Source organism: Papilio polytes, unplaced genomic scaffold (genome assembly GCF_000836215.1).
Source record: "Papilio polytes unplaced genomic scaffold, Ppol_1.0 DF821845.1, whole genome shotgun sequence".
Lineage (NCBI taxonomy): Eukaryota > Metazoa > Arthropoda > Insecta > Lepidoptera > Papilionidae > Papilio > Papilio polytes.
Window position 1 is genome coordinate 796,079 of NW_013527359.1, and position 26,646 is coordinate 822,724.

Consider the following 26,646-nt stretch of genomic DNA (forward strand, 5'->3'; position numbering starts at 1 on the left):
AGACCCTAGCAGAGATGCACGCCGTCTACAGAATATATATTTATCAAGTATTAAAAATAGTTTAAAATCCTGCAAATATCACAATTAAAGAATTAAAAAAATATCCACAAACCTAAATGGTAGATCCAATTTGAATGTCGCACAGATTTGATGAAGTAGACAGAGGTAGAAACCAGCTGCTGCTTGTAGGACCCATGACAGCATCGCCTGGCCTTCACTGCGCAGGGGATTCTGAAAAATAGTTGTTTTAGGAGTACATAATAAGATACCTTATAACTTTAAATAGGTATTCTCACCTTTCTATCTTTAGAGATGGCTTGTAATGCTTCAATCTGTTGTTTAAAACCAACATTCCACAGATCTTGTTCAACCTTCTTATCCAGGGCATAGTCTAAGTCTAGCATAAGAATTTTCTGATAAACCTAAAAAAAAGAATGTTACATTTCTGATTGTAACAAGAACAAATTATGTACTTTAAAGCATTTACAGACATTTTGCAATCGTTGTTGTGTTGTCCAAAGGCTACGATCTTGGAGCATTGACGTTCCACTATTAAATTTTAAAATCTTCTGTTTTAATTCATCTGCCTCTCTGAAATATAAGAAATCAAACGTAATCATCAGAAATTATAAAACAACGGATACTGTCCATTTAAGAGGCCTTAATTTATTGCATTGACACGGATAAATATTTTGAGAAAATCACAAAATTAGGGTTATAGTGATGATGTAAATATCTTTTATAAGGTTTCTTTGCGTACCTTAACATTTGTACAGCGGCGTTTAAAACCATTTTGATAGAGGCTTAAAGCCTCAATATTTGTCATAGCATTAGGAAAAGATTCAAAATAACAAAACCTAATATTGAAAGGAAAAAATTCTAAAAACAATCGAAATCCATGCACAGGCAAATAAATGTTTTTGTGAAATGTCATCTTGACAATAACAAAGTTGCCATTATTTTCTATGAAAATATAAGCAAGAACATAAAAATTAAAGCTAATGCAAGGTATGTGCAGCTTTTTTCGACATGCACATGTATTCATATGTCTACGTGTTTTTGCAAAACAACTCTCATACTTGTAATAATTTTAAACAACGGTTTTATATATAATTTTTCTTCTCAGTTAACTACTTCTCGGTTTTTTAAGGTATACTCTGTCCTAATAAATGACTGTCTGTCAGCTGTTACTGATTGTCACTTCAGCATTTGTGACATATAATGGCAAGGATTTTCAATTTGTTTATTTTCAATTATTAACAAATAGGAATTTTCACGTAGTCTTCTCTCAGCATTTTAGCAGGTCATATAAGTAATTAAATAGTTTGTGTTTTTTAATTATTATCTACATACAGCGAACATAACATTGTTGTTTCGTGTTTAGTACGAATACGAACAAGATGGAGGTAAGAATTTCATAAGTTATCTAAAAATCATGCAATGTTGACCCAGTAAATAATATTTCTTTTTTTTATAAAACAGGACGATGGGAGCGTGATATCCATGGCCAGTGACAACTGTTGCCAAACCGTCAATGCAAAGTGGCTTTGTCTCGAAGATGTCTATCAGAAGTTTCATAGACCTAACTTCTATGATATCGGTTGCACCTATATTGCAGATATTCCAGACCATAGGTTCACATATATGACTAATCAAGTAGGGAATATTTTTCTCTTACAACTGTTTGCTTCAAGCCCCCAAGAAGGGTCAATAAATTTCATAGCAAGCAATAGTAATGAAATGACATTCGATAAGAAGACAGGTGCTGTATATCTTGATAAAAGTATGAAGAGATTTCGAATATTTAGAGTGGGAGAACGAGAAGCGAGTACTGGATTTGTTACAACTTATAGTTTTAGTGACTTAGATGTTGAATGCCTGAAAGATAAGACATTATATATAGCAATAACATTTAAAATTGCACGAAGATCTGATGTAAACTCTATGACTATGGATTTCAGTGATTTGTTAAATGATCCAGTAGGTACGGATTTTGTAATAGAATCATTGGATGGAGAAAAGTTTCCAGTACACAAACTTCTCTTAGCTGGACAAAGTGAAGTGTTTAAAGCCATGCTAAAAGAGGAAACTGCAGAATCTCAGAACAGTTATGTAAAACTTGTTGATGTTGGTAAGGAGGATCTTCGATGTATATTAGAGTTCATTTACTCAGGAACAGTGAAAGATTTGGAAAGCAAGAATTGTTGTAATCTACTTATGTTGGCTGATAGATTCAATTTAAGTGGCCTGAAAGAAATAACTCAGCATGCATTATGTTATCAACTGACTCATGACAGTGCATTAGAAATTCTTGTATTATCTGATATGTATAATGCCAACCATCTTAAAAGAGAATCATTAAAATTTATAAAGAAATATAATTCTGTCTTAGACAACAGTTTCTTTGATGAGATTAAGAATGTGGACCTAGTCAGAGAGTTATGTAGATTTCTTGCCGCATGAACATCAGACACCGTAATTTTGTTTAAATATTTTATTGTCAATAACAAAAACAGGTGCTATTCTCATTAAAAAAATTAAATACATAAAACGTAAAAATAAACTTTATTGGAAATAAAAACACAACTTTTTAGTTAAATGAGGAGTAAATTAGTTATTTCAATAAATATTATATTTAGTTTTTAAGTTAGTGGTCAGTAGTAAGTGGGGCGAGGCGGCGGGCGCGCCCCGCGGCGTGTGCGGCGCACCACTGGCTATCATCATTTTGGAATGTTACTTGAAGTCTTCGTCTCTGTCACAGAACAAATGTCTCCAATTAATATTTTTAGTTACGTTTTGGTCTTAATAATGTAGCAACTTTTACTATATTTCCTTGTAATAAGTGTTATTGTGTAGAATAGTTTTTCTAATTTATTTTAGGTTATGTCTTTATCAGTATGACTAATAAGTTTTTAATCACTTATATATATATTATGTGGTTAAAAAATCATTGTCATAACAGATAATAAAATATATAACCATTAGGTTATGCTGTGTCTATACATTCTATATATTAGCTACTTTGTTCAATAGCAACTAGCTAATTATGGTGATCTCTAAAATGATTATACAATTACATAACAATAAAGCTAAAGCACAAATATATTTCTTTTATTATTGCATACAATTATTATTAACATGTCAACAATCTCCGCACACAACTTGGTTATTTTACTCTCAAAGGAAGAACACATGGTTAACATGCAGGATAAGCAAGAAAAAAAGGCCAATAGTTTTCATAATATTTATTTATAATTACTGGAACCGATACAATAATGGAAAGTCTTCAAGACACAAATGCGCAAATTAAAGGACCATTTGTGTTATCGGATATAAAATTAAAAACTTACAAGACCCTAGCTTAGTTGCGATTTTATAAATATAATATAAACTACAAAATCGTCTGAATTCACCATTGCCCCATTTAACAGCATAAGGTTAAAAGACTCAAGATTAGAATATTTAAATATGTATTTTAATCAAAATGTATGAAATGTGTAAATGAATTTTGGGCAGCAATGTTTGATGAAACTATACAAGATAGCAATCGATTCTAAATCACTTGACTATTATTACTAATCTTTATGTTTAAACATTTTAGCTATGTTTGTAAACTTTTACATAACTATAACTCACTAACATTTCTGTCCTTTTATTAGTTGTCCTCGCCAAGATTAACTGCTTATTACTAAAGTTATTGATACAGATCCTCCCTACATCGTAAATATTTCCACTAATCTAACAAAAAATACAAACTACGACGATTAAAAATCTAAAAGATAAAATGTTACTTTACGTTGAGTTGATTAGAAATGTAATATTTATTTGTTATAAAAGATAAGATTTACAAAGTGGACAGGTTTTAGGCAGTCTTGTGAAGATATTTTTAAGTACTTTACATGGCCAAGGCTCGTGAACTTTTATGTGGCTTAATTCACATATAATGTATTAAAATATTTGAAATTATGGCGTTCCTCAACTGGAATATTTTACAAATATACACCGCTAAAAGCAAAGGCATAATTTAAAGACTTGTGGGTATTAGACAATGACAAAAATTATGAGAATGAAGAATGGTAATAAAGATTGCATTTATTTGGTTTCTACATGGCCGTGTAAAGTATGTCCACTCAGGTTTGTGTTATGTATGGGGAGCATCTGTATCACTGTGCGGTAGGGGGCGCAGGTCGCGCGGGGGCGCAGCCCTAGCGTTTACCGTTGTTGTACGAGAGATTCCGCAGCGGAGCCTTGAAGTTGGCCGCAGCCTGTTGTTGGATCTGGTAAGCGAGTGGGTGGATCTTGAAGCCGTACAATCTAAGGGAGAAAAAAATAATTACATTCACAGGAAGTTTATGTTCTACTAGCTGTTGCTGGCGACGAATAGGCTTACATGTTTTTTGTTAAACCGCGCAGCAAAAGCTAGTCTATAGTATCTATACTAATATAAAAAGGGAAAATTTGTACTTTTGTATGTACATACCTACTTGCACTATTAAGAAGCTACGTTGTCAGTAAGTAACATTATTTAATTCCACGCAGACATAGTCGTCAGCATCAGCAAGTGTTATATAAAATTTCAATCATAGTAACAAGATTGTGAAAAAATAATGACTAACCTGGGCACGAATTGCGAGGCTGGGCGTTTAGGTCTGTACTCAGGGTGCACCATGAACACCATGTGCGGGAAACCAGTCCCGAAATATGCACCATCAGTGTGATGATGACGCGAAGATTTTGGAGTGTACACATCCATGCAACGGGGACAGTATAGCTTCACCATTGCCTCGCCCGGGACATCAGACAGTCCTAGAATATTTTTGTTATTTTTATACTAGCCCTGTATTAATTTCTTATGATTTAAGTGTATAAACTAGCTGCCAAACCTAATAATTTATACTTAAAATCACTTCACAGATAATATGAGTTTTAAAGTTATTTTAAAATTATTGGATCAGCTGCTAAATCAAAAACAGATCAACATTGGTCATTAGGTTCAGAGATGAAAGATTTCGTACCCAGTGGGAGCATAGCTTGGCATTCACAGTAGACTCGTGGACAGTGACCAAAGTCTCCCGCTTGAAACTTTTCTAGCATTTGACCAATTCCTCTGTAAAAATATTTAAACTCTATAAATATAAAATGTCAAAAGTATTGTCTAAAGGTACAAATCATTATTGATTAAAAAATTTACATTTGAAAGATGTAAAAATTGTCACTGAAAAGTCCAAACTAAGTCATTGTTTAAAAAATCAAATAAATAACTTTGTAACATCACCCGTGAAATTAAGTAAATTGTATATTACCTATTTGTTAATATATAACGAGCATGTATCAACCCATAGAGTATCTCAGATGCTTGCTCAACAAGGTCTGATTGGTTCGCGTTGTCATCCAGGTCATCATCTAAAAAAAAGTAACAAAAAAGTATAACTTTGTTGGCATGGTTGAGGTGTTAGACTAAATATAGACAACAATACAACTGCTTAGCTCATAAGCATATACAGTGTTTCACTTACAAATTATAAGTACTTTATTGAATCACATATTTGTTAGAAAATAACTACATCAAACTTTAACCCTTAAATGAATAATGATTCATTTCTACATCAGTCTTCTCTTCCACACCCAAGACTAATTTAAAAAAAAATTGTCTTTATTTTTCTATATTTAATTTACTGCCTGTTTCAATTTAGGGTATTTAAAAGTAAAAAATCATCAAAACCTACCACATTAATAGCTTTAAACTAACTTTTTATTAATTTACAGGGTAATTGTAGTTTTAATAGTGTTTTTGTCAAGGAATATTTGATAAACAAATAAGAATGTTATTATTAATTGCAATAAACATTTGGGTGCAATGAAAATATTTAATTGACATCGTTATCTATGGTGCTTACTTACCAGGCTCTAAGTCTAAAATCATGTCTAAAGCCTGTCTGTAATGTGGTACTTGTTCATTGAGACCCGTCAGGTTAAATTTATCATTTATATAATCTTCGTCCACCTGAAAGTTAAAAATTATACCAATATAAAAAGCAAACACAACAAAAGTAGAATAGATGAAAAGACACTCACCTCGCAAAAGAACTCGTTACCTCGCAACCCGCAAAACCATGAAATCCATGATACCTCCTCGGAGCTGCTCATTTTCCTAAAATAATATACTTTCTAAGTATCAAACGTAAAGTTACTACAGGTTTGAACACAAAAAAATGAAACTCTCTGAAATCAACACTACTGCACTAAATTGTAACGCGTCCCAATGTTTTCACATGTATATTTCAGTATTAGAACACTCTCTCGGTACGATTTTGACACTAGAATACGTTTTAACAAAAAAATTTAACAAACCACTTACGAATATACGATATAAATGATGATTTAACGATTAGAAACCTCACCTTTTGGTGCCTTGATTAGCCACGCTTGACGGGACGGTACCTCCTCGGGATGAGGGAGAATTTCAATTTGCTGCGCGTGTAGGTGTAACTTGTCTATGGCCAGCCTATTAAAATATTACTAAAAATAGGGGTGTTTACATACAAAAAATATTTAAATTACATTACTTATAATTTAGTTGAAACATTTTTACATTTTGCTGAGTATATTACAATGCTTTAATAATGTACAATAGCAAAAGTTAATCCGTCAAAAAGTTGACGAATGTAACTGCTACTATAAAGTATTGCCATGTGCAAATAATAAATTGCTACTAATTTCTCTATTACTGTTATCGTGGTTGGGTTATGACTTAATTGTATTTTGATCTCCAGAGTTCAATAATTGTTAATCGAAATATTTATAGCATCATCTAAATTGTGGTATTTTACTTCAAAACTACAGTTCATTAAATAAAGTATTTTCACTTTAAAGTTTTTTATTATTTGGGAAAATGTATTTTACAAAGAGGCTATCTATATTTTAGGGTTTAGTATTGACCAGAACACAATTCCAACTGGACAAGGTTTACGTAATATTTTCTACGACCTTAGCCTACTATAATTAGCTTTGAAATGACTACAAATGGCAGTATTTAAGTAATAGGATAAACAAAACTTCTTATTCATCTTAAATAACATTTCAAAAATATAATTCACATTTCAAAATTAAAAAAAAAAATAACAAGAGAATAATGGTTACAAATCCAACAACTACAAGGTTTTTTTATAATGTTGCTATTAGATGCTATCTTCGTAAATGTTTTCTAAAAGTTTTTTAGTTAAATTTATATCATTCAATTTTTTCCAACTAGGTGTATTCAAGACTTGTGGATGTTCCTTAACAAATTGGAATATATTCTTTTGCATATCTTCTAGTTTATATTTCTCAGATATTACTGCAATATCCATGGCATTCTCAACTGTAATTTGTGTCTTTATAACATTTTGCATATAAAGGAATAAGCTTCTTAATTCAAATTTACCAGCCATTTCTAGAAGATGTATGCAGTTTAGTTCTGATACATTTCTTATTGTCCCTGTATACATAAACTTCAGAAGCAGTTCCAAATCTCTGTCGTTAATGTCCAGAAAAAGTGAATTATCCTTTAAATTTTTAATTGCATTCCTCAATACTGGACTATGGGCTGCCATAACAAGACGATGAATCTTGTAGGTCCTGCCGCTTGGTGTTTTTAGCTCTAAATCTTTATTGTCCTCATTAGATAATAAATCCCCAAAGTCGTGTTTCACTTTTACTCTTTTTATAACACTCTCCAATACTAAACACTTTGGTTCCCATACTATACTCAAAGGTATAATCAGTGTTTCATACTTCATCCTGACCATATCCATTTCAGTGAAGCAAAAAGTTCTTACATGATTTATTTCATCTGCTTCCACAGCCCTTAATGTCTGCCATGACAATGAACTGGGGAGCACATTGTTTGTTACACTGCCAATGTTTACTTTATATTTTAAAACATCACTTGCGCTAATACCCACAGATATGTTTCCTGGTTTTCTATGGCACACAAATATATTGAGTAGATACTGGTACCCTGGACACAAAGATGTAGAGCAAAAGAACCATAGATCAGACTCATCTTTAGTATATGTCCCACCAATGTCATATTGATCAGGTGTATTTAGTTTTGTACCAACATCATATATGCATAGTCTCTTAGCCTCCTTTGTCTGACAATTATTCAACGGCGATACATCTCCATTTTCCATCTGAAAAATAAAGTAGATAAATGATTAATGGCCATAGAATTTGATTTACTTGTAGAAAAACTAAATTGCTTTACATTTTTGCCACAATATGAGATATATTGTGAAATAATTAAAAAATCTTATGACATCGTTAACACTTGATTGAAAATATTAACAATTTCGTGATTGATTTTTAATACAATTCAGTAAAATTGTATCCATTGTTAATTACTTTTTAATTATAATTTACCTTTTTACGCTTGTGTGTTTCCAGTATCCTGTTAAGTTATTATATTTATATTGTACGGCTGTGATGATAAACATTTAAATATCGTTAAAACTTATTTAAAATATTCCTAGTTATGCTATTCGATACAAATACACTTTATATTATTAATAAAATCAATAAATAATGGACTAAAAAGAGACGAAAACAAAATGACACTGACAGCGGTCCAAAGGCAGAAGTCACAGAGTATATTTCTTTTAGGCAGACAAGATAGCGCAGTAATAAGTTAAATAGTACTTCCGGTTTATCAATTTCCTCTATTGTTCCTTTGATTCCAATAAAGTAAAACAAATGGTTTTAAAAAGATCAAATGTTGAAATAAGAAACGTAACTAAAATGCTAATTTGTCAGTTATACGCAGTTATGCAAATTTTTCAAGTAAATATCATACTTCCAATCATCAATGTATCATATCTCTTGTAACGAGAAAAACAAAAGGTGTGTAAGAAGGGAATTATTTAATTTAACCAACAGGTGGGGATGAACAAATTCATCACATCATCTTTTAATACAGTGCTTGTTATAAACTGGGAGAAAGCTGCTCCTGGAACATAAAAATTAAAAGCTAGGAAGATAGTAGTAATTCCCCGCTCAGGTAGGCATTAGTACTATAGTATAGGTTACGGTGTTTGTGCAGCGGATCAATTAAAGAATGAAATAATATTGTCGTATATAATATTTTCATTTCAAATGTTTACTAGGCGCTATAAAAGATTTTTAGAACTTTCAGGGCAAAACACGTTTTAATTGCATGATAGCTCAAAACTGATACAAGCAAATCGCATTGCGCATCTGCGCATCCTGGGGTTCATCTTGTGCGGCCGGGTAGCGCAGCTCTAGGGATGTGGTGGATCATTTTGGTTTAAATAACGTTACCGCATCGTCGAGCATTCCTTAACTTTCATAATGTATTATCTATTATATTAGACAAAATTGTAAAAAAACACCAACAGTGATACACTCGGCTTAAAAATAATTGTAATGTTAACTAAATACTAACTTGTTTAAACATATAAAAACTATTGCGCGCCTGTCAAAAACTATTAGCTAAATAGTCTTTTATAAATTACTTAAAAAACTACCCGGAGTTTATTTAGCTGAAATTAATTATGAGCACAGGATTCGTCTCATCTCAGTCCCGACACTACGCTGCAGCTTTTTCAAGGCCACATCTTTCAGTAGGCTGCAAGCAGCCGGCGGTCGCGCACGATGCCTCCCGCGCTATGACGTCGCCACGCGAGCGCCGTGTCGACGATAATGTCGAATTATTACCTTTAAAATCTGTGTTAGTAAACAATAATTACAAAGAAGATGAAGCATATTATCCACCGACGCCCGCCTTTCATCCACATCCGTCAAGTTCTAATCTTTATGAGTACACTCTTCTTTCAAAGAGGACGCCGGTCTCAAAACGGTTAGTATTGTTCTTTTTTATGTTATCTAACAAAAGTTAGTAGTTTTTTATCATCATTAGGACACTACATGTCTTATTGCTTATAATAATAGCGCCATACATAATATTGTCTACTTAATTCATATTCAAAAACAAAGAATGCAACGGATCTTTTAATGCTTTCATATTCACTAAAAGAGAATTTAAAGTCGGTTTATATTATTTTTGGTTTTTTTTTGTATATAATCTTTTATTTATTCCTCGTACAAGCGCCTAACATTTCGTCACAGATAAAAAGAAAATTATATTTTACATAACAGCGGTTTAAATATTAAACGTTGTGTTTAAAAAATTAAAAAGATAATAAAAACCTTTTGTTAACCACATCTGGCATTTTGCCTATAACCAGTCTATAATATTTTCTCTACCCTATAAACTTATACCTTACGGACTAGTAGTTTTTCATGAGATCGATGTAAGAGTGTGTTTGTAGTTTGCTGCGGGCGTCGCAGCCGGCGCCGACGCCGCTGCTGACGCTGTGTGGGGCGCCGCCGCCGTCCCGCAAGCGCGAAGAGCTCGCTGCACTCGCCAACCTCAGGAAGAAAGTTGCACCCGCACTCCTGCATCATGACAGGTGGGTGTCATATATGTAGCAAACCAACCCACACCACTCTAAGGTTAAAGATACACTTCTAACTAATAGAAAACAGTTATTTTTATGACATTTCAATGCGTTTATGTTCCTCTGATCGGTCACTAGTTTCTTGGAAGACAATAAAAAGTTTACCACCATTATCTTAACGGCTAAGATGAAGTAATTTAGCTGTGTGGAGGTGTCATTACAAAGTACCATGACGTCATAAATCATAACGTGAGTTTCCAATCCTTGTACGTGGACAAAAATTCATGTCATATTAGAAAAAAAAAGAATATTAGGGTGTGGAAATTATTGGTTAATATGCCCTGAATTGCATTCAACGGCGGATCCAGGGGGGGGGGCATGGGGGTCATGCTCCCCCCCTGAGCTGGTTGGTCAAGAGCTTGACAAAATACATTTATATATTTTGTCAAGCTCTTGACTTGACCACGACTAGGTGACCTCCCCCTAGCGCCAAAGGTGGATCCACCGTTGATTGCACTGTACTTGTAAAGAGAATCTTTGATAAAAGATATATGTTAAAACAATAAAGATAGTTAAAATAGATAGGTTCCGCGTAAAACTGGGTCACCTACTTATAAAATTCAAGTAAAACGAAGGACACAAGATGACTAATGTTTTTATACCGTCAGTCGCTTATGACAAGGGTCGTGATGAGGAAGAAAAGATATTGAAAATCCTGATATTTCTATTAATTTAAATTATATTTATTTTCTTTAGTAAAAATTGTAGACAACATTTTAATTTCTATTTAAAAAAATAATCTTATAAAATTAGGTTGGTATTAAAAATTACTATCGATTATTTGCAGGAAATATAATAAGATTTTCAATATGTTAATGTTTATAGTCTTGTAAATCGTATCCGTTGCTACGATAAAATTAATTACATCTATAAATAAGTGAAAATCAACAGGCAACAGTTCGCATGTGATCAACCTTGGAGCTTGGGGTATAGCGTGCAGTCAATTGCCACAGAACACGCATCTCAAACTATTACAATACATTATTTTAACAAGGGTTCAACGGACATTTATCTTTCATTATCTGTTAATTAAAAAAAAAGTTAACATAAATTCCAATTTTAATGTCAGAGACTTTTATACTCTTTTGAATTTTAATTTAAACAAAAGAACGTTATTTATTCTAATTCTTTTTTAAATTGTAATATAAAATTTTTAATTTATGAATATCAGTTACATACGATATGCATAACTGTTTGCGTGTGATGTGTGTTCAAATTATTTGCACGAAAGGTAAAGTAACTATAGAGTTGTTACAAAATGTTGGTAAAATTAATAATCCTTACCAACATAACTGCGAGTGCGACATTAAGAGTTAACGATTCGGTGACGTATTTAATAATCTTTCAAAACAAAGATTATAGATTAATAGACAAGACATTTCGCGCTGTCGTCGCTCTGAATACTAAATCGTCTCCTCTACGTAGAGATCGATTCATTTAAATTCAAGGTCGAAATGTTACGATTCACTCCTGAAAAAACTTTTTCCTCCGGATTAAATCATTGGTGAAACGTGAAAGGAAAGTAAAAGTTCAGAGACATTTTAAGTTAGACGCTGAATAAGTAACGGGTTTGGATAATTCAGTTTATCATTTAATAATTAATTTATATTTATCGACAGTTTTGTTTGTTCACTTCACTATTAACGATGTTGGTTTTACCTAAATTTCAAAAGGAGTTTGTAAGCAAAGCATAATAAATATTACTAATAAAATAAAAAGGTAATTTTTTAACAGGCATTCGAGGAACGATGACCACTCGAAGGACGATGACAAGCCAGAACAGCTCGACAACAGGCCTAAGCTTTTACAAAAGGTGAGATTTAAAATAAATAATGAAGCAAATTTTAGTCGATAAGAATTATTAATTACTCCCAATGTCTCACAGTAATATTGTACTGTAGTTTCTAACCTAAATGTTTAGCTTGGTAAACTAAACTTTGTTGAAGTGTAGTTAGTCTGTCGACTATAAGATCTTAGACTATATAAAAGATTGTAATCATTCCGATGTCTCGATGTTCTTTATGTAGTTCTTAGATGCAAGCTTTCTATCGATTCTGAGTACTGGACTAACGTGACCCCTCGCTTGCCCGATAACAGAATACCGTAAAAGTCTAACAAGTAATAAAACTTTATTGCCCGCTTTTGAAGCCAATACTACAAATGGTCAGTACTACAAAATGTCCACAGAGTATCATCAACTTTTACGATTTATTTGTTTCAATTTAAACTTTTTGTATTAAATAATAGACATTATTATATAAATGTAATGGATTCTCGTCATCATCATCCACTTGCCCTTATCCCTTACGGAGGGTCGGCACAGTATGTGCTGCTCTTCCATACATCTCTAACAGTCATATCTGAATCCACTCCTTTCTTAAGCAAATCTCCTTTCAATGTAATGGATTCTGCTTATTTATATATTTTCATGCAGATTAAAGTACCTATGTTTATATTTATAGACGTTAAAAAATACAAAAAATGTGAAAACAAAATTCATGCATAATTTTTACCGTCGCACCATTTTTTAAAGCTTATAAAGCACTCCAGTCAGTTACAGTGAAATTTATAACTGGAAAATGTGCTTGTGGCAAATTATTAATCAAAAGGAACCATTAGTGTAGTTACTGAACTAAAATTTGTAAAACTACCGAAATACAACAAGGAAATGATGTCAAGTGCCTCGTACGCTCGTAACAAATTTATTTATTGCTCTGTTTTTTAATTAACGACATGTTAGGAAAACAAATTAAGTAAACGTTTAATTTGATTTTTGGCCGCTGTAAAAAGGTATTTTTAGCGTTATTACATAATTATAATAGTTAACAGCAGTAAAATTGTGATTGTACCAACAACTTTTGAATAGACAAGCCTCATGAATTTAACAGAATTTTAGTTCGATTGATTAAATAGTGTGGTTAGTAGACTTAACAGTTGGTTTCCTAATCTTTAAAGGGTCTGTCCCACTGCTGGCTGATGATAGAGGCCTAGATAGCCAAAAAATGACGTCATTGTCAGATAAGATAACAAAATCCTATATTTACAAGTATGGTTGGACTGACTCTAAAATGTTTAAAAAGAATTGTTTTTTGTGGGGAAATGCCTACGCATATTCCAACTCCATGGCAATTGAAAAGCCTATTAATATATTTAAGGGACTATTTTATCAAGTAATACAAGGACGGCGGTAGTTACGCATTTTATCTCAAGGATATTGTTCGGAATCGCGTATTTCTGTAATATGGTAACATCGGAAGCGGAGCGGGATGTCCCTGACCTGTTACACCCAATATTTTGTGACCTTGTCCCTTGTCCCTTGCTCCTCGGTCGAGTCTACTCCGCGGTACGTGATTGAGGCATATTTTCATACACATCCATAACGAAGAAGTAGTATACATATTTCAAGTAGACCAAGGAAATTACGTTCTTCGGTATTTTATTGTTTTATTAATTACAGTGACGTTGAAGGATGTTTTAGATTGAAGGAATAGAAATGCTTATAAAACGAATTTAGTTATTTACTTTGTGTGCTATAAATGTAAATCGACTCTGCTAAGCTGTTTGTCAAAATGCTCAGATTCTGAAGTCGAGTAGAGACGTCGAGTTTCAGCAATCTTAATTATTTACTAACTGCCCTAATTACAGTCCCTATCTCTTACCACAATTTTCTTATAAGGATAGGATAGGAAGGGAAAGTGAATTTACCGGAGGAGACGCATAGAAAGAGGAAATTTCCTCTCTTTATGTGGAAGCAGTGATCGCTTCGGAATTTTGGTGGATTCAGCTGGTCGCTTGCTCGTTTGCCACCTTGTATTATAAAAAAAACGGAAGTAAGTTAACTTTTTTATTTACATGGTACTGCCAGTGCTTGTTTGCGTTAAACATTTTTTTAATTCACTCAGCCTTGGAACTATTTATACGAAACTATTTATATGACAGAGAAATGTAGAAGCTATTAATATACAATGCCACATTTTTAGTGCTACGTGAAAAAGAAATCTTTTGTTATTTGAGCACCGTCTCCGAATAAAAGAAACGTAACATTAAGATCGCGCGCACACCTTGACTGAACTATCGGATAACTGTTTAGTCTCGCTTTGATTATGTGCACACACAATTCGATTTTTAGTTTTGTAAACTAAACTGAATTGGCTGAAACAATCGACAATCGGCAATTGCACAGTTGTCGGATCATTTACTCAAAGATGTACGCCGCTCTAAACAACTTCTTATTATACTACAAAAATAGACAAAGGAACAAGATAAAGTAATTATTTTAGAAACTTGAAAATATAAAATGGTAGTAAAACTAGTAGTAGCGAACATAAGTTTTCCTTTAAAAATTAGTCTTACTGAAGCGACGTATAACAAAGTTTTAACGTCGTTACCAATCTGTTGCAATTTCTGTTGAAAACTAAACCTGTTCACTTAAGTTTGTAGCAAGAACTGAGAACTCGTAATTTCTAAACTATGCTTCTAGTGAAATGGAGTAAAGTTTTCAGTGTGCACTATTACTAATGCTGCACTTAGTAATGTTTCTTCGATGTTACTCTATGGTTTAATATTATACATACCTTCATTTTCTTTTAGCATTTGGAACAACTAACCTTCCACGAAATGGTTTTTCCAGTCATATATTGACAAATTCTACTAATCAATAAATTTAAAAAAGGTTCAATTACCTAAAAGATAAATAGTGCTTGAAATGGCATTGGATTACTAAACATCATCATCATCTTCCTTATCCTACTCCTGCAGGGTCGGCACAGCAGGTTTTTGACCTCCAAATAACTCTATCATACGTCATCTCAGTCATCACTCCCTTTTTGATCATGTCACCTTTCACACAATCCATCCATCTCGTTCTAGGTCTAGCTCTACCGGTGTACCCTTCCACTCTCATAACTAACGTTCTCCTCGTAACATGCAATTCATCCCTCCTCATAACATGCCTATACCATGCTAAGCTTGTACTTCTTACCTACTCTACCACTGGGGCTACTCTTAATGGATCACTAAGCACCTCAACATTTTAGTTGACATTTCTTCTTATATGTATGTATATGGGGACACGGTAATGCCCACCGATTTACAATGTTTCTTGCGGTTTCTAGTAGGTAAATGTTTAACTGCGATGTTGCAAAACGTTATGGAACTTTAAAATACTTTGACCTTCGCATGTAAGAGTTATCAATTCAACGATTTATGAATGTTGCGTGATAAAGTCGCTCAACATAACGAAATACTAAATTAATAAAAGTTTATTTTTCAACAGATTAGATTTAAATATTGTAATTTAGTAGATCAATGTGTATTAATTAAAATTGTAGTTATATACAACTAGCTTTCGCCCGCGACTTCGTCGGCGCGGAATTAAAAAAAACAAAAGCGAATGGCCTATGTTTTCTTCCAGACTATCCTCTACATCTATGCCAAATTTCATTAAGATCCCTTCAGCCGTTTAGGCTACAAACTATAACAAACATCCATCCATCCAAATAAACTTTCGCATTTATAATATTAGTAGTAAGATTGTTATTGTATATTGTAATTTAGCCGACATTCTTACGGTGAAGCAAAACATCGTGATGCCTGCACATATCGGCGAAGAAATTCAAAGATATGTGTGAAGTCAACCGACCTGCACTGAGCCAGCGTGGTTGACTATGGCCTAGTCACCCCTTATTAGGGTAGGCTACGAGCCTCTCGGTGGGGGACGAATAGTGAGCTGGTGATGATGATGTATGTACAAAAATCAGGCAGCCTTTTTTAATAAAATGAAAAATCGAGCTTTAATAATCTGTACGGCATTTTCTGCTAAGTGAAATGTCCCACTTCATACAACTGGCATTGGCTTACAATATGACAAAGCTAGTAATGCTGCGAGCACAATGACGTAGCGAGTACTTAAATTTGCATACGACCTTAATAGTAAATGTATGTAGTTTGAAAACAATAGAGTACCGGAATATCGCTTGAATTGTTATATTTAGTTGAAGTGGGGTTATAAAATTGCATTATATATTTACTGGTTATTTAACATAACAGTTACATCATAGTAGGTCTAAAACTTAGATTTTATGGCTTTTCAAAATTGATACAGTTGGACGAATGCCAATTCGTTTGTATTGACAAATCAATAGGTTAAAAGTTACTTGGCAGTTTAACAATATTATTTAATTGATTGGTATAAGTTCTCAGAATAATCCAAAAACCCTGAGAAAATAGACATCGTTATTTAAAGGACGGCTTTAAAAATAGAAAACTTTTGTAAAAATAGATACAAAAATAGCAAACAGCTGTAACGACAGCTGAATTTTTACGCCATCGCGTCGTAGCATTAATGTCTACGAATCGCCAACGCAGCTAGAGTTATGCTACACATTTGCTACGTAGCTGAATTTGCTACGAGCTACGGAGTTACTACTTTACGCTGCATTTACGCGAGTCGAGTCTGGCCTAGCGAAAATTTTTCATAAATCATTTTTCTGTCTTTTTGATAGTCATTTTTTTTCTCTGATTTGGAAATCGCTGTTATAAGTATTCAGAAATAATTAATAATGGATAGCATTAAACAATGTAAGCAATTAAATCAATTCTATAGAACGTTTCGTTATACGGTTTATTTTTTCATACAAATCATTGTAGTTACTCTTTATTGAAGTAATACCAAATTAATAAATAAATGTTACTCTAAGTTACCGATATAAAATACACTAAATATAGTACTAAAGTCTTGACGAAGCAACCGCTGCCCATAGACTTCAGACGTTGGAGGAAACACACATAAAGAGGATATTTCCCCTTCCTATGCGTCTCCTCTAGCGTCAGATGCACCCTTCCCATCCTTAAAAGAAAAAGGGTGGGAAGGAAAAGGCACTATAGTTGAGCCTCCGGCACCACACTCATCAGACGAAACGCGGAATTGCTTCCACTTCCTGTTCTGTGTTGTCGTGTTATTACACCGGGCCAGCCGGCCTATTCGTGTGAAGATGTTAAAGAGGGCTCCACCACTGTCAAAGGTTTAGAATTATTGAAAAAATATAAAAAATATGTGTTTGCTTGTTGTTTATAGGACTTAAAATATCTAAAATAATTTTGTTAACATTTGAAAAGCAATGAAGCAATCTGTGAACGCGACAATTATTATGATAAATTTTAATTAATTCGGTTTCCGGAGGGAGGACAATTAAAAATTAATTGGAATTCGCTCGCAGCCGCAATGGATGCTCTATTTTGCAAACTGTCACACTGGCAAAATGGAACAGATAGAAAATATAAACGGCGAAGTTACTCTTTATAATAAATTGAAAATTGTCGTTAAACTATGCATAGAAAATGTTTTTAATTACGTAATAATCATACTTCATACTAATATTACAAACGTGAAAGTTTAGATGGATGTTTGTTAGAGTTTGTAGCCGAAAAATCTGAACGGATTTCGATGAAATTTGGTATAGATGTAGAGGATAGTCTGTAAGAACACAGGCTATTCACTTTTTTTTTATTCCACCCGGACAGAGTCGCGGTCGAATGCTAGTAACTAACAATGCATGTTAAAATTAGAGTAGTATGAAGAAATGACTTTTACCTTAATTTCATTGAAAAGTTTTACAATGAATAGAATTTTCCATCAAAGTAAAATTCAGATATAAAAATTGTCCCAGTTCCTAACGACTGTACATCTGTTACGTAAACGGAGATCTAGCCAAATAAAAAAACGAAATGGGGAAAAATAACCTTTGATATTTGAAAGCTTCGAATATGTACTGCAGGTATTATTACGCAATCGGCTTTTTATGAATCAAGTTTTTGCGATATTACTTTGAAGCTTTTGATTGGGAGGAAATTATGTTTATACCTGTGGCGACGACTAGATTATTCTCAAGTCCTGATTGACCCTATGTTCATGTTGAAGAAGTAACATGGTTCATCGTAATCAGTAAAAATTTAAAAAGGTCTACGTAAGAGTTTTTAAATTTTCATTGTTAATCCAAACTCCTTTGATAAGTAATTGATTTTTTTATTCCTACGCTAATTTATCGCAGTAATTACTTGTCACTATTAATATTATAAAGTGGAAAGATTTAAATTCCTTATGTTAATACGTTCACTATTTATAGAAGCTATGTTATCGCTGAGTAACCACTATATTTTTTCACTCCATGCAGACGAAGTCGCGAGCAACAGCTAGTAATTTACATTCTACGCTAAGCTATTTATCTCTGTAAATGCACATAGCTTAAATTAACGGTGCGCTTCTACAAAACGTAGTGGGCCGTTAAAGTTGATGCGCTGGATTCAGGACTTGGATCGCATCCAAATGCATACGATACTGGCAAGAGAATTATATTATTTTATTAACATTTTTTACCTTGACTATGTGTGTTAAACTATGCATTTTTTCTTGTTATTCTAAATAACAGTAATATTATAAATGTGAAAGATTAGATGTATGGATGTTTGTTAGAGTTTGTAGCCTAAACTTCTGAATGGATCTCGATGAAATTTGGCGTAGTTCTAGAGGATAGTTCAGAAGACCACATTGACTACTTGCTTTTGTTTTTTTAAATTACGAGGACGAAGGCGATAGCTAGTTTAAAATACAACTGCAAAGATCGAACTGTTCTTTATTGAAACTGCACACACAAATAATCTGTAGTTTAGGCTACAAACAGTTACAAACATTCATCCATATAAACTTTCGCATTTATAATATTAGCAAGCTTACAAAAATTTAACTTACATTCAACAAATGGAATAAAACAATGCAGGTCGAGGTTTCAATTTCAAACAAAGAATCTCATTAGGTGTTATAAAATATTTAGCTAAGCTCGCGGAGGCAGAGGCGGCGGTATTTTCAATTCAGCGTTACACCTACGAAGCAATTTCAAACATAATTTATGTTCATTATGAAACGAACGTGCGAGAGGTCGCTTTACTTTGTATATCATAAAATTTGTTTATTTTAAATTTACCTTTATAAAAGTTAACACGAGTTTGTTTATTCGCTTGAATTACTTGCATATAAACTATACTGAATTTTGTGGTTACGGACATACCAACTACATTATATATAATATTTGTACAAAACGCTCTGCCAGTCATTCAAAGAAATTATTTCAACCAACTTTTTAAGAATATTTACGTCGGTGAGAAAATTTATTTTCAATAAGTTTTATTTACAAAACTTTCAAAAGAATTTTCTGGTTGATGCGTTACGAAAATGTTAAACATAAAAGCAGTAGGTTGTGAAAGCTTGACCTTAGGCTTTAAAAGGTGCGCTGAAAAGAAATGTTTTCATATCTTAATTGCAAGCGAGCAACATTACTAGGCACATTATTTACAAGGGTCAGTTTAAAATAGGTACTCGCCTTTAGTAATATGACCTTAAATCCAAATAAACCTATTCAACCTTCTAACACTGATAAGAAGCTAAGATCCAAAGCGTTATTCCATCTCTAATCAGAGTTCCTGATAAAACCTACATTACGTGAAAGAGCACATTTTTTAAACCGGGTTGCCTAATTCTAGCCTGGCAAGGCAAATTTTGGCTAATTTAATTAATTGATCTCTGAAGTGGTCAATTTTTGGAGGAAAAACCCCTCATCGAGTTTCCTGAAAATTTTGTCACCAATCGATAGTACGTAACGTAAACATGACTCTTAGGTGGGGTTGTCTATTTTTTTTCCTGGCAAAAGTGGGGGTTGCCAGCTATTATATGGTGACAAAGAGGCTAATTGCCCTCATCAAGTTTCCTGATGAAATTATACTCAAAATAAAGGTATTAATATTCCTAACACAATGGTATAGGGTTGCCTCACCAACTGCACTTATATTCTAAATCCCCTTATCTTTGTTTCTTCATGTATGTATTTAATACTCTAAATAGTACATTGTTTGCAAGCACCTTCATAACATGCAATATTAAATGACATGTTACTCTAGCTGACTTTCACATTAGTTATTTATTATTTCAATAGCAAGCATTTAAATCCAAACGGCCTGCGCGCGGACTCACACGCGAACGAGGTCATGTGCAAATTGTATCGTTTGCGTGCCAATTAAATTGTGGTATAAATCGACATCCTCGTAATTCTACATTTATTTTGCTGAATTTTATGTTTTTGAAAAAACAAAACATGTGTACGAAAGCAGTATAAGACTTACTTCCTCTTCACGTTAAGGAGATGTATACACGATTCCTTGCTTTGTCTCTTACTTTATACTTTAAGATTTAAGATCGGATTTCACAATCTATTGATTTACTTAACAGCACTGTCGACAACTTTTATCCCGCTTTTAGTCCGTATCTTAACAAAATGAGGCATCAACTCTAGAAAAGAAGTGTTTTAATCGATGTAATGTGTTACAATAAAACTATAAGAGACAGTCGATAGAGTTTTTCCAGAACTTCGACAAATACATTCAACGCAAAAATTTCAAAATTTTACAAAATAATCTATGAAATATCTTTGTAAATGTCAGATACGAGGATTATTTGCTCATATTATAACTGTTAATGGGAATATACCTATAGTAATGACGATATCTCATTTCGTAAGTGCAGTTGGAAATGCTTTCGGCAGATGCGGCTTGGGACTCAGTCACAGAGTTCATTAATTTAATATCGTAAATAATCGAGGAATATTACAACATGTACACAATCAAATTTATTACTTAACTAGCTTTCGCCCGTGACTCCTTCCTCGTGGATTTCAGAAAAAATAAGTGGACTATGAATTCTTTCAGATTATTCAAATGCCAAATTTCTGCTGCCATTAAGCTGTTCTAGAGATACGTAATAACAAACATCCAATCATCCATACATCGGACATTTACAATATTTGTAAGAAGTAAAATTACCTACAATCGACTACTTTTAATTTAATAAAATAAGAATCAATACAAAAGCTTAAATAACATGATTTTAAATAATTTCATCGACTAACTATTACGTTTTACAACAAAGCGTAAAAAGAAAATATTTTACAAAGAGCAGATATTACAGGAATGCATGAAAGTTTGTCATAACATTTACCTGCACGTTATATTGTAACTCTTTTGTTGTTTCCTTCCTGTAATATGCAAATTCCTTACGACATAAAACGAGTTATGCATAGATAAATTTTATTATTATAATATAACTATAATATTTCTTACATAAACTAAGAATAATGTTAAAATTTTAGCAACTTAATAATGCTCGACACTGTAATTGATTCTCCCATTAGCGCTTTTGTATAAAAAAGGCAGAATAAAACATTTAAAAAGATAAGTTTGTTTTAATTGACATAAAATCGGTACATACGGCCAGTAACTTTCAAAATTAAACTGTTCAGTTCAAGAAGAACTTCGTGGCCTAAAAACTTCGCCAATGGTGAGTGAGTGTGGAAGGGTAAATCAGTAGAGGTAGAAAGATAGATGGATTGCGTAAAAGGTGACATGATCAAAAACGGAGTGATGACTGAGATGACGTATGATAGAGTTATGTCGAGGACAAAAACATGTTGCGCCGACCCTAAGGGAGTAGGATAAGTAGAAAGGTGATGAATAGTACGATAAAAGTACGCGTTTTATATTTAGAGCTGCTGTATCTAAACTTCAAGTTACTATAATGATTACCTGTGTTAGGAGATGGCAACACAAGAAGAAGTACGATTTGACCTTTCAGTTAAAACTGTCAGAACGGACCTATATAGAGGTCTTAAATGTTGAGCTGATGAAGTTTTATTTTAAACATTTAACAGACAACAAATATTTACTTGTTTAACTATCTGTACTAATATTATTAAGAGGAAAGATTTGTATTTTTGTATGTATTGAAATAGCTCAAAAACTACTGGGCCGATTTTAAAAAATCTTTCACCGTTAGAAAGGTAATTTATCTGTGAGTAACATAGGATATTTTTAATTTCAAGCGAGCGAAATCGCTAGCAACAGCTAGTATTATTTAAAGTAATTTCAACTTTTCTCTTACAGAATATATTAAACACAGTAAATTGTATAGTTTAATAAGTTTTATGATTTTTTTTAATTCTAAATTTTCCTTACATTATAAATTAAAGAGCGTTTTAACTTTGTCGACTTGAAATGCCGCTCTTTCTTTCCATATAAAAGTTTCCCGCCATAAAAATATTAATGAAAAGGTCTTTACGCGCTTTAAACCCTTTTAATACCATAACCTCATTACGAAGAAGGCAAGTATAAAAGAAAGAAAAGCGAATCAGAATTATAAAAATAAAAAAAGAATTTCTAGGCTCTGCTGTATTTTTAGTTGGACATAATGTTTATATTACCTAATAAAAAACTGAAGTTTCTATAAAAAAGAAAAGTATGATCTCTTCATATTCTCTTTCTAATTGTACAAAACTAGCTATTGCTCGCGACTTCGTTCGCGTGAAATTAAAAAATAATAAAAATGCGACTAAATGTCGGCCTATGTTACAGATAAATTACCTTTCTAATGGTGAAAGAGTTATTAAATCCACCCAGAAGTTTTTTAGTTATTCCTATTAGAATAACAAAAAAAAACAAAAATAAAAAAATTTCCTCTTTAAAAGATTTGTAAGTTTATTAGTATTAAGTATAAAAGACGTACATTCCTAAAATCAACTAATGTAACGTGATCGGTCAACTTAAGGTGCTGCAAACGAAACCCGTGAGCATGGTGGTACAGTGGAGCGAGGTGCGCACCGCGTGGCAGGACAGCGACTTCATCACGGAGTGTCTGTGCTGGCACAACGTGTACAGACAGAGGCACGGCGCCCCGCAGCTCTATATGGCGCCGGAGGTAAGATATAGAACCATGTATGTAATCTGAAGTGTTAAGAAGTAAATCGGCGCAACCCTAGATCATCGGCATAGACGTCCCATCCCTATGTCAGCTGTCAATGTCAGTTAATTTAAAATAGCGCGCCATTTTGGCAGGAGTTCATACTCCGTCTAATACGTAATAAATGCAACAAATTTATGTTAATGTCTCACCGTAGGATAATGTCATCTAGAATTGACGACGGCTATTTATAATATTTTCTATCGAAAATTGTTTTAAAAAGATGAGAGTAAGAATAATAACTGATATCAACACAACTGTAAAGGGGTCCAGGATCTCCAAAGGAACAGTGGTAGTGTCCGCTTTAACATCTTAGCACTATAGGGCCGGCACGCCCGGTGTAATACCACGACCACACAGAAGATAGGCGTGAAATGTAAGCAATTCCGTGTTTCGTCTGATGAGTGTGGTGCCGGAGGCCTAATTTAAGTCCCTTTCTCTTTACCACCCTTTTCTTATAGGGAGAGGTTGGGAAGAGGAAGTGGATTTGACGGTGGAGGAGAAGCATAGGAAGGGGAAATATCCTCTTTATGTGCGTCTCCTCCTCCGTCGTATAAGGGTAGGCAACGCATCTGCAATTGCGGATGTCTATGGGCAGCGGTCGCTTCGCCATTTTGGCGGTTTCAGGTGGCCGCTTGCTCGTTTGCCACCTTATGTTATAAAAAAAAACACGAACATTTTACATAATATCAGTCATCTATCTTTTTCATCTAGTCTCTGTAGTATTATATACGAAACGATAATTAAAAAAGTATCTCCGTCGTAACCACTTAGTCAAGACATATAACATCAAAGTTTGAGTACCTACACTTTCCTCGAGTGACAATACAAAGGAATGAGATCAATGCCCCTGAAAACATCTTTATCGCAACGAAACTTTAGTTACATTCAACCATTGTTTGTTTTAACACATTTATAAATTGTTCTAAGAAAACTTTCATATATTATTAATTCCTTAACCATGTAGATTTTTTAAATTAACTTAATTATATAAATTGTGTTATTAGTTTTTATTTTAATGTTTGTTTTCAGCTGTGTGACTACGCCCAGGCGTGGGCCAATCACCTCGCCCACACCAACAAGTTCCACTATCGCAACGACCGCGATGTCGGCCAAAACCTATACCAGCGACCTGTGAGCGCCATACAGCCAGATGTTACTGGTAATTCATAAAAAAATATTTTGAATAAGGAACAAATCTCGTTTTTTTATTTTCCTTATTAATTAAAACGGTATTATGAACTCTATCGAGTATGCCTATTTTTGAAATTTTTTTTATTAATCTTGTTTGTTCAATATTTAGTACATTATTACATAACCTAACAATTTTTAAGCAAAATGTATGATGTAACTTTTAGGTCAAGAGGTATCATCTTACTGGTATGCGGCAGTTCGACAATACAACTTCTTCAAGGAGCCAGATGTACTCCACGCAAATGTCAACGCAGGTTCGGAATCTGAACAGCATCCCAATAACTTCCCCAACTAAATCAGTAGAATAACACAATTAATCTCTTACAGGTCATTTTACACAAATGGTGTGGGTAGCAACACGTTTCTTCGGCGTGGGGAAGGCGAGGTCCCGCGCTGGTAAGGTTATTGTTGTCGCGAACTATTCTCCACCAGGCAATATGTCCGGACAATTCGAGACAAATGTCTTACCACCGCTACCCGACAACCTACCCGAGTTAGCTCCGCCGCCGGTTCACTGACGACAGTTTTCCATACGTGGCAGACGACTTAGAATCGACGCCACGTATAATAAATAAAAAACAAAGGCCTAACCATAAATCAATTTTGAAATTAGTATAATAGAATGTAAAGGCTAAAAAATTAGGATAATGCCAACGGCTTATGAAAAAGAGAGAGGTCATACCATAGTTTAAGAATGAAACCTGTGTAATAATTGTGTTGTATTTGTAATTTATTTTAATTACAGAAATGAACTGTTAAACATTATATACGTAAACTTACGTGTGTAATGTAAGATTTTTATTTTTTTTTATTATTGACACATTCATAAAAATAAATGACAGATACCGGAACAAGTTTCATTGCAATAAATTAGATAAAATGTTTATCCGTAGTACGTAAAATTGTAAACAAATTACGTTTTAGGCCTAAATGAAAATGTAAGCCGAATAGATTATAAATATTAGTGATACTCTAGATATTTTTAAAAAACCTCCACTAGCTTCGTGCATAGATAATATTTAGAAATGTTGGTTGTTTTGCCTGAGCTTAAATTTTACAAATTATTCATATTTATTAAAGCAATATTGTTACGCACAGTAAATGTAATTGAATACTTTTATAATGTTCACTTGCCATTTCGATAGAGTATTTAATTTAGGTCCATCAATAATAAAAAAAAAATGTTGACAATGAATTTATGAACTCAACGAATATTTAAAATTCATAAATAACGCTTTTACACATAGAGTGTTTTAACGACGTTAATGAAAGAAAAAAAAATAAACGCGCAATTTTTCTACATCATTTAAAAAAAAGATTTATACCAATAAAAATATAAAACAGCTAGAGTATTAATATAATATTAAGAAATGTCACAATAATTAATAATAGGCCTAAATATTTCTTCCTTTACCATCAAACCTTGTCTTCCCTAATGGTTGATTATTAAAGTTGTTAAATAATTTTATCCAACGCTTTAGTGTTTTAGTAATAGTTGTTATACATTTTTTAAATATATTTAATTTATACAAAGTTGATTGTAATTAAACTTAATATAGTATTTTGTTAAAATGTGTGAAATAAAAAAAATAAATCAGACAGAGAGGATAGTGAATTTTAAAAAAAAAGCTTGGTGAGTAGATTATTTGAGGTTATTTGTGGATTGGTATAATTGATTGTGTAAATGTTACAAATTAATATGAAATGAAATCCCCAAAACAACTGAGTGACGCCATAAGACTATTTCCACTATGCTATTGATCAAGCTAAGTGGAAATTGGGTGTAAAAGTAATTTTATTTATGATATTGCAATAGATATAAATTTTCACTATCTTGAAGTGATAGAAATAATGATTCTTTGTAAAAAACCGCAATTTGCCATTTTAGATGTAGTTTTATGGTTCAAAATTAAATTACAACTTACATGTAGAATTAAATATGAATTTCTCTATGTTAGAATAGTCGATGGTAAATTAAAATTTTATCAGGGCATAGACAAAATGTAAAACTTCATTAGATAAACATCTTTAGAATTGAATTGTTATCTAGATTCATAGCTATTCATAGATAATAAATATTTCTTAATGCAAAATGGTGTT

General features: G+C 33.0%; 5 protein-coding genes across 6 annotated transcripts in view; 2 read left to right on the forward strand and 3 right to left on the reverse strand.

The window, feature by feature from the left end:
* Positions 1-911, reverse strand: part of LOC106107765 (protein SMG7-like) — a 5,360-nt gene extending 4,449 nt beyond the window's left edge. The window contains exons 1-5 of the mRNA XM_013288766.1: positions 761-911; positions 492-591; positions 297-422; positions 113-231; positions 5-25 (exon numbers count right to left, since the gene is read on the reverse strand). Coding sequence (XP_013144220.1) covers positions 5-25; positions 113-231; positions 297-422; positions 492-591; positions 761-792 — 398 coding nt within the window. The 5' untranslated portion in view covers positions 793-911. The remainder of the gene's footprint in view (positions 1-4; positions 26-112; positions 232-296; positions 423-491; positions 592-760) is intronic.
* A 285-nt stretch (positions 912-1,196) lies between these two features.
* Positions 1,197-2,550, forward strand: LOC106108021 (BTB/POZ and MATH domain-containing protein 2-like). Its single transcript, XM_013289087.1, has 2 exons — positions 1,197-1,406; positions 1,483-2,550. The coding sequence occupies exons 1-2, from the start codon at positions 1,401-1,403 to the stop codon at positions 2,461-2,463; spliced, it is 987 nt and encodes a 328-aa protein (XP_013144541.1). The 5' UTR covers positions 1,197-1,400; the 3' UTR covers positions 2,464-2,550.
* Positions 2,551-2,614: 64 nt separating this feature from the next.
* LOC106108023 (casein kinase II subunit beta) lies at positions 2,615-6,513 on the reverse strand. 2 transcript variants are annotated; one of them, XM_013289089.1, is made up of 8 exons: positions 6,402-6,513; positions 6,076-6,151; positions 5,902-6,004; positions 5,304-5,403; positions 5,016-5,107; positions 4,617-4,806; positions 4,217-4,314; positions 2,615-2,752 (listed from the first exon to the last, which is right to left on the reverse strand). In XM_013289089.1, exons 2-8 carry the CDS (start codon positions 6,145-6,147, stop codon positions 2,721-2,723), a joined length of 687 nt encoding a protein of 228 aa, XP_013144543.1. In that variant the 5' UTR covers positions 6,148-6,151; positions 6,402-6,513; the 3' UTR covers positions 2,615-2,720. The 2 variants fall into 2 exon arrangements, with proteins under 2 accessions (XP_013144543.1, XP_013144544.1); XM_013289090.1 differs by having other exon boundaries at positions 6,359-6,435.
* Positions 6,514-6,859: 346 nt separating this feature from the next.
* LOC106108022 lies at positions 6,860-8,612 on the reverse strand. The gene is made up of 2 exons (XM_013289088.1): positions 8,406-8,612; positions 6,860-8,175 (listed from the first exon to the last, which is right to left on the reverse strand). Exon 2 carries the CDS (start codon positions 8,172-8,174, stop codon positions 7,179-7,181), a length of 996 nt encoding a protein of 331 aa, XP_013144542.1. The 5' UTR covers position 8,175; positions 8,406-8,612; the 3' UTR covers positions 6,860-7,178.
* A 1,037-nt stretch (positions 8,613-9,649) lies between these two features.
* Positions 9,650-25,308, forward strand: LOC106107928 (ectin-like). The gene is made up of 7 exons (XM_013288960.1): positions 9,650-9,856; positions 10,329-10,469; positions 12,252-12,330; positions 23,161-23,310; positions 24,385-24,514; positions 24,711-24,800; positions 24,874-25,308. Exons 1-7 carry the CDS (start codon positions 9,666-9,668, stop codon positions 25,062-25,064), a joined length of 972 nt encoding a protein of 323 aa, XP_013144414.1. The 5' UTR covers positions 9,650-9,665; the 3' UTR covers positions 25,065-25,308.
* Positions 25,309-26,646: the final 1,338 nt, after the last annotated feature.

What these genes read in the sequence shown, in the direction of transcription:
- LOC106108023 (XM_013289089.1), bottom strand. Translation starts at nt 6,147, where the DNA reads ATGAGCAGCTCCGAGGAGGTATCATGGATTTCATGGTTTTGCGGGTTG. An exon ending in CGTTATATATTAACAAATAG is followed by an intron (nt 5,108 to 5,303) that starts GTAATATACAAT and finishes ATATTTTTACAG; the next exon opens with AGGAATTGGTCAAATGCTAG. An exon ending in GCCTCGCAATTCGTGCCCAG is followed by an intron (nt 4,315 to 4,616) that starts GTTAGTCATTAT and finishes TTTCTCCCTTAG; the next exon opens with ATTGTACGGCTTCAAGATCC.
- LOC106108022 (XM_013289088.1), bottom strand. Translation starts at nt 8,174, where the DNA reads ATGGAAAATGGAGATGTATCGCCGTTGAATAATTGTCAGACAAAGGAG.
- LOC106107928 (XM_013288960.1), top strand. Translation starts at nt 9,666, where the DNA reads ATGACGTCGCCACGCGAGCGCCGTGTCGACGATAATGTCGAATTATTA. An exon ending in GCACTCCTGCATCATGACAG is followed by an intron (nt 10,470 to 12,251) that starts GTGGGTGTCATA and finishes ATTTTTTAACAG; the next exon opens with GCATTCGAGGAACGATGACC. An exon ending in AGCTCTATATGGCGCCGGAG is followed by an intron (nt 23,311 to 24,384) that starts GTAAGATATAGA and finishes GTTTGTTTTCAG; the next exon opens with CTGTGTGACTACGCCCAGGC.